Source organism: Haplochromis burtoni, unplaced genomic scaffold (genome assembly GCF_018398535.1).
Source record: "Haplochromis burtoni strain Fernald_Lab_line unplaced genomic scaffold, NCSU_Asbu1 Contig_851, whole genome shotgun sequence".
Taxonomy (NCBI): Eukaryota; Metazoa; Chordata; class Actinopteri; order Cichliformes; family Cichlidae; genus Haplochromis; species Haplochromis burtoni.
The window spans coordinates 84,824-92,847 of NW_024583212.1; the positions used below are offsets into that span (position 1 = coordinate 84,824).

Below are 8,024 nucleotides of genomic sequence, written 5' to 3' on the forward strand. Positions count from 1 at the left end.
TCTATTGCAGCATAACTAAGGGAGGATTCAGGGTCACCTGGTCCAGCCCTAACTATATGCTTTAGCAAAAAGGAAAGTTTTAAGCCTAATCTTAAAATTAGGGTTAGGGTTAGTTGTCATAATTGCTGTCATTATTAAAACAATTTCTTAAAATAGATAAAATATCACCACTTAGTTCAATCTATGTGAACCCTGCTGTGAGCTTGTGTCAGTTTAACACCATGATGGGTTTCTGTGTCTCCGTGTTCGTTCTTGATCTTTTCCATGAAATTATGTGGTTCCACCTGAAAGTTCAAGCTGTATATTTGCTTGTTAAATTTTTAATTAGTCTGCTGAGCTACCAGATGTTTTTCACAGTCTTCCTTAACACCTCAAGCAAACCCTGCTGCTGTTTGCAGGACGTCCTGCAGCCAGCAAAGGAACCTAACTTGTTTGTTCGTGTATGACATGAGTTTGGTCTGTTTTCCCTCCCTGATAAGTTTGCTACTCACAGGTTGTTCACTCACAAATCCAGGAGTTGATCCTTAAAATTTGAATCTTCATTGTGGACACAATTTAATCAGCAGACTAAGAACTGGAACGGGTGCAGGAGAGTGCTGGGTCTGTGCTGGCCTAGGAGCAGACACAGGTGGAGGTGAAGGCTCAGGGGCAATCACTGGTGGAGCTATAATCATTATTGGCACAGACAAGAGAGCACAACAGTCTTTAGGAGTAGCAACAACAGAAACAGTGCTTACCTGGGCTCCAGATGGAGCGACAGTCCTTGAAGGCTTTAGCTGTGCTACTAACATAGTCTCAAGTGAAGCACCACAGAAAGACTCTGCCATGGCAGCTTGGCAACACAAAATTCAGGCTGTGTCTTCACAGGCTGAGAAAAACAACATTCATTATCTAATTTCTTGGGCTGGTGAACACAGAAACAGTCACAGATGCTCAGTCGGCTCAGGAGCAGAGACATTAGGGTTTGCCAGCTTAGAAACAAGAAACTTTGTTTGTTGCTGACACTGAAACACAACATGTATTCCCAATACTGCCTGACAGTCATCAGAGCAAACATGGAGAGAAACATGTTTTAAATGCAGTATAGATTGTCTGCTGGAGTCATATGTTTGATATGTCCAAGCTGTTTAAGCTATACCTGTCATGATGCTGGAGCTCAGGACCCTAAATAGACAAATGAACATTATTTGGTTGCTCAGCAGTAAACAAACGAAGGAGGACACCTCTGAGATAAGCAGAGGTCATGGGTGTGAGACCTTGCTATGTGATGGTGAGTGGGTCAGCTCCAACCCAGGTTAAATACCTGGGACTCTCCACCTTCGGCTTTTAGAACTGAAGAAGCTTCTCAGATGAGAGGTGAAATGTCTTCAAGAAACGTTCCTTTCTCCTTAGACTGCCATGACCTAGGTGACTGAGAACCAACACAACTTTTTAGTTGCATACACTTTTGAGCAGCTAAGCCACATTAGCTAGCTTGTGCTCCTGTGATGCTCTTACCTCGTAGGAGCAGTACATTCTTTGTGTGCAGGCTGTGATCAGCTGTGCTGCTTCAGTAATAGCTTCTCTGTGTGGATTTAGCCAGCCAAATTTCAAAAAGATATAAACAAATGTTATGTGAGTTCTACGGCTGATAGCTGGTATAACAGGTGGAATTCAGTGAGTGAATCTGACCAGTGTTATAAACTAATGTCTGTTACCTTTGATGTAATCGAGATTTAGCCAGTCCAACATAATGCATCACTGTAAACGTTATCACAGTCCTGCTAACACACCACTTTATGCTGCGCTAAGCTGCCTGGTATTTTCATGCAACCTGTGAATAACCCAACATTTGCATACGTCAGCTCGTTTTGCAAGATGTTTCAGAAAAACAAGCCAAAAACTTGATAAATGATCTGATTTTAAATACCTACAGCGATTTAGGACGTTACATGTGAGCTTGCTGAGCAGTCCTCACCTTTGAAAATAATCTCTCCTCTTCCTCTTACATTTTCCTGCAGCTATCAGTGCTGCACATGTTTTCTGCACATTTAGCTCACAGATATGTTTTCTGACAAACTGCGTGGGAACAGTTTGTGTGTTTGGGGATTTTGATTCAGCCATTTGAAATTACGCAGATCACTCTGGCCCACTTTAACCCCTGGGTTTCACATATGTGCAGCGCAGATAATTGTATCATTAAATAAGCCAAAAATATGCAATATGATGCTTCTTTCTGTTGAACATTTGACTGACAGATCTAAAATGTAGCACTTTGTCTTTTGTGTTTCTTCTTTAAATCAGTTAAAACATAAAAGTGTTAGAAAAGGATAATACAATAAATTTTACATGTACTTAGGTTCTATTTACATTTTATGAAACAGTTGAATGTAATACACCACAAACATAGGAAGGAGTTAATCCAACTTAAAATGGACTTTCAGTTGTTCTGGCTGGTTTAGAAAGACAAGTAGGATGCAAATTATATGTAAATCCAAAAATATTTTTCAATTATATTTTCTTTTTTGGCTTCTTTAAATCATTCAGTGCCAACCAAAATCAGACGTGCTCCATAGAAACCTTCCTGTTCGGTCATTCCAACACATCCCAAAGATGCTCTGTTGGACTGAGATCTGGTGACTACAGAGCAGCGGTATCCAGCTACAATAGCAGGAGGTCCACTCCATCATCCAGTCAATCTGGGGTCCGAACATTTTAAATGAACCAACAAAAATATTTTCTTTCATGTTTATTAAACATTTAATTAACAATATAGATTTTTGTCTTGTAACTACTGATCAATTATTCATGTGCTCATTACATCATCTGCTGAACAGAAAAGTGCAATCCAGTTCAAGTACTGATATTAAACAAAAAACTATTTAACAAAGAAATTATGCAATAATCTATTGCACACAAACCAACATTAATGTGTCTCGATGCTCAATCAACCAGGTAAGTAAATCCCAAAAGTTTGATTCTGTTCGTCAGGATGTTTTTAGTGGGAAACGTTTCGTCATCATCAGGTGACGTCTTCAGTCTCAGCTGACTGCAGGTTTCAGTCTTATAAACAGGACATTTGCACAATGGTAAATGGCCTGTATTTATATAGCGCTTTACTAGTCCCTAAGGACCCCAAAGCGCTTTACATATCCAGTCATCCACCCATTCACACATGATGGCAAGCTACATTGTAGCCACAGCCACCCCGGGGCGCGCTGACAGAGGCGAGGCTGCCGGACACTGGCGCCACCGGGCCCTCTGACCACCACCAGTAGGCAACGGGTGAAGTGTCTTGCCCAAAGACACAACGACCGAGACTGTCCAAGCCGGGGCTCGAACCGGCAACCTTCCAATTCACAAGGCGAACTCCCAACTCTTGAGCCACAATCGCCCCAATGACTGAAACCAGCCCACTGAAGGAACAATGGGCTGTGAGATCAGCTCCTTGATCAATAATATGCAAATTGTCATGACCATTGATCAACAACCACTGATCAGTGGTCATGAGTAGCATTCACAGATAGGGAATGGCCATTCATCTTTCATAGTCCACTTTACATATTTTTGACAGAGCCATCTTCTTTTACCCAGTCTTCTGTGCACCACCAAGTCGTCATTGTGCTGTCAGCAAGTGCGAGCTTCCAAGATAGTCACTTAGCAACCCGCATTGAATGGCCTGCATTGTTCTTCTTTGTCGTTTTTTTGGCAGTTGGTGGTGCAATACCGCCACCAGCTGGCTTAGAGTGTGGACTACAACGTCGCTGACCCACATAGCTGCCCATCGCGCCTGTTCAAAAGTCAGCCACTGCAGCCAGCAGGAATAAAATATCTAACGACATAGAAAATGGGAAAATGCTTTAGGTCCGGAGTAAACCCCCTTGATCTCCAGATTTGGACCGGAGTCCAGGGGTTGGGGACCCCTGCTATAGAGTATATTTGAGTGCAGTGAGATAATTGCCGTGTTCAAAGAAACCAGTTTAAGATTATTTCACCTTTGTGACAAGGTGTGTTATCCTGCTGGAAGCAGGTTGTGTTATCCTGGTAGTTCAGCAGTTTCTGAAATACTCAGAGCAGCACCAACGACCACGCTACTTTCATCTTCATTTAAATCACCTTTCTTCCCCACTGTGACACTTGGTTTGGACTTCATCAGGTAGCCTTGATCATGGCTACATGCCTTAATGCATTGTGTTGTGACATTGTGACTGGCTGACTAGATATTTGCATCAACAAGCACTTAAACAGGAGCACCTAACCTGTGAATGTACATATAAAATGTGGATAGGCAGAACAGTTTATTTTGAACATGTAAATATAACTAAAATAACAAGAGAAAAACGTAAAAACATCAAGTTTCCATGAATATCTAATGTCTACACAGTGTTTATGCTCAAAAAGGAGTAGCATGACATTTACACGTTTTCTGTTTCAACCCCCTTTGTTCAAATTCCATTATTTTCAAATCAATATTCAGAATTTGCCATTTTATAACCCACACATGTTTAACTGTATACAAGTCTACACTCATATACAACACCCCACTAAATCTCTGAGCCGGGGGGAGGGCAGTAAACGGAGTAATGTTTGGGCATTGCTTCATATGGAGTATCAGTGTGTGAATGTGTGTGTGAATGGGTGGATGACTGGATGTATGAAGTGCTTTGGGGTCCTTAGGGACTAGTAAAAGCACTATACAAATACAGGCCATTTACCATTTATCTGTGACAAATACCTGAATGAGTACTTTAAGTTAGTTGAGTTACTCTGGCCTGAATCTATAAAAATGAGGACAAGTCTTCAACAGACACAATGAGACAGCTCAATTTCCTATATCCATGCAGTTTATTGTTTTTAAACAAGTGTGTGAATTTTTGAATTGATGTATTTCTCCTAACTTCATCTCCACACACTGTTCATTTGTTTTGCATCGGTCTGTGTTCTGTTCTGCAGCTCCCTATTCTGGCCTCCTCTATTGTCAGTCTTTACTTCCTGGAGCTGACGGATATTTTCCAGCCGGTGCATTCTGGGTACAGTTGTAATGATCGCAGTCTATCTCTGCCATACATCCTCCCAAGACAGGAAGTCTGTCCATTGCCTTTGCTCTTCAGCCTGGCCTTCGCTGCACCTACTGTCACTGTAAGTACATCTCCACATGTGCAGCTTTCACATTGGCTAGCACAGTAACATAGTGTCTAAAACACCACTTGCTTTCAGGGACTGTGATTACAGGTGTAGGTGGGAATTAGGCTAGTCATAATACTAGACTTTCAAACTTGACACTAATACTGCAGGGCTGGAATGGGCATATCAGGCATTTGCCCGGTGGGCCGACGCACTTTTTGGCTGATCACTGTGCACTGGACCTTCACGCACTGACCGCAGCCTGTTCATTCATTTTCATTACCGACTCTGCCCAGTCAAATCCCTTAATGAAGCCGGGCACTTCCTCTACCGTCGCTGTGGGCTCACGCAACTCGTAGAACAAAGTTTAGGGGTGAAATGTTTTTCAAATTTCCCCACGTTTGCTGTCGAGGCTGCTGCTTCTGCACCATCAACAGTTGTACCAGCGGCAAGCGTTAGGCCTGCTGTTTACCCTCTCTTCATCTCTTTTTGTTCCTTATGCTCCCTCTTTTGTTTTCATCTATATCATTCCCTGGCCACTTTGGGTGGATCGTCCCCAGTATACGCTTTCAGCAAATTGCAGGTTATTATGTTGTCTTTTTATTTACATTTAATATAGTGTCTACACATCTTTGAAAAGAGGGTTGTAGTTTCCACAAATAAAACATAACTAAACTAGGTAAATGCATTCCTTGTCTGACTAATAGAGCTGTTAAGTCTCCTTCTTTTCTTTGTGGAGACAAATGTAGTAAATTGTGTTTGACTGGGAAAGCAATCTTCCCACAGCAGATCTGCACTCCTACTCATTTTGTAGATCTGTTCCCAATGCTGTGGGAGTCTGACCAACCTGAGAGCAGCGAAAGCTCTACACTGTTTCTATGTTGTACTAACAGAAATAATCCAGCCATTTCTCTGTTGACATGAATTATTTTGAACTGACTTTTTTAATACAAATGAAGCTTATGCACAAGTTCAATAAAGAAGATGTATGGCCTCACATCTGTCCACATCCAGGTGCTGCCAGCTAAATCTAAGCACTCCCATCATCACTCATCATCACTGGTCTAGTCCAATCACATTCTCCCGACCTTCTCCAGGCCAATCAGCATTCATGCTGTATACTGCCCATACTGGGCAGGGATAGCTCAGTAGGTAGAGTGGTGGCCCCATGATCGGAAGGTCGGGGGTTCGATTCCCCTGAACAGCTACCCTGAGGTACCCCTGAGCAAGGTACCGTCCCTACACACTGCTCCCCGGGCGCCCAATGACTGCCCACTGCTTCACTGAGTGAATGGGTTAAATGCAGAGAGGGATTTTCCCCACGGGGACCAATAAAGTACACTTTCTTCTTCTTTAAATCTCATTGGCATCTATCATTCTCCTTGCAGATGGCTTTGTGCAACCCACCTCCTCCCCATCTCTACCTCTCATCACTCAGGCTCCATTCAAGCCACCTTCATCTCCACCACCAGCATCTCCGTCCTGCTCTAATCCCTTTCACCCACTCCGCTGAGACGGGCCACCAGAGTCTATCCACTATCTATATTCTTTTCATCAATAAATCACGCTCATTTTTTCTAATCATCTCTCCCCATTGAACTTAATGTTGGTCTTTTTTATAGGTAACATGAAAATTATCTATATGTCTTATGAGTTCTTATATGGCTCTCACAGGCTAAGCAGCATGTCATTTGTGTCATAATAACATTAATACATTTGTACAAATTAATATCATGCCGTGTGGTTAAATGTTTGTGCGTGTTGGAAGTTTTTCCCCTCTTTGTTGTAACCACTGTTGGGGTCATCACTCATAAAAAGTAATGTATTACACACACACACAGAACACTTTTATTAAAATCAATGCAGTGCATTGCTAAATTACTCCCAGGAGAAAGTAATTTGTTATACTACTCATTACATTACTCTTACATTTCTCCATAAAATGACATGAAATCCATTGTCTCATACTTACCATTTATCATTATATGTGGTATCATTATAAACCTATAGGCTACAGTCTTTATAGTCATGCTGACTTCTTGCTAGCTTAGTGTTAGCATGCTGTCCACACATATGCTTGCAAGGAGCAGAAGTTAAGTTAGCAGTATAATGCGGTTGTTTCGCTCCTGGATGCAGCATCCGCTTTACCATCCACTTTAAAATAAAGAAACTGAATTTGAATAAGTTAAATTTGAATTGCTCGGATTGAATCTGAATTGTAACTTGAATAACTGCTTTTAGAAACTGAATATGAATTAGCCTAATTTGAAATTCAGTTTATTGGTTTGAAAATGATCATCACTAAATTGAAATTGAATTTTATATTTTGGTAATGAATTCATTTGCTTTGAAACTGTATATTATCCTTTAAAAATTTAGCTCTCAAATAATTTCAGATTCACTTCTCACCATTCAGTTTCGGTTCCAAAATTCAGTTTTTGGGGACTTACTTCCGGTTCAAGAGTAATGAGTGCAGATTAATAGAACTAGGTTTTACTAGTGGACCGAAACGGGAATCTACAGCATCATGAGCTAGATTAAGATTTCAGAAGTCATTCGTCATGTCGAATGACCAGCGGATAAACTCTCAGGTTGGTAATAAATGTATTACATGTATAAGAACAAGCGTCATGTTAACAAATGATAGCCGTACAGTAACTTTTATGCTTATTGTAGCTGTTAGCTAAAAACGCTAATTTTGCGTAGTTTGCCCTGGATTCAGCTTTGACAACAAATATGATCGACTGTTTCTAGTAGAATTCCAAAGTTGTCATCTTGGACCCTCTCAGAGCTCTGTATGCTTGCAGAGACCCCTACAGTAAGGAAACATGCAAAACGGTGTCCAAACCTTTGTGTTTTAGCTTTATTTATGTCTTACACAGCATCCCAACTCTTTAGCTAACTTAATAACTTTAGCTAAA

The 8,024-nt window shown here is 41.2% G+C and overlaps 1 protein-coding gene across 1 annotated transcript in view; it reads left to right on the forward strand.

The window, feature by feature from the left end:
• Window positions 1–8,024, forward strand: part of LOC102311988 (2-lysophosphatidate phosphatase PLPPR4) — a gene marked incomplete at its 3' end in the record, with an annotated part of 66,903 nt that overhangs the window by 12,494 nt on the left and 46,385 nt on the right. The window contains 1 exon segment of the mRNA XM_005950773.2: window positions 4,933–5,118. Within this exon segment, the coding sequence (XP_005950835.2) occupies window positions 4,933–5,118 (186 nt within the window).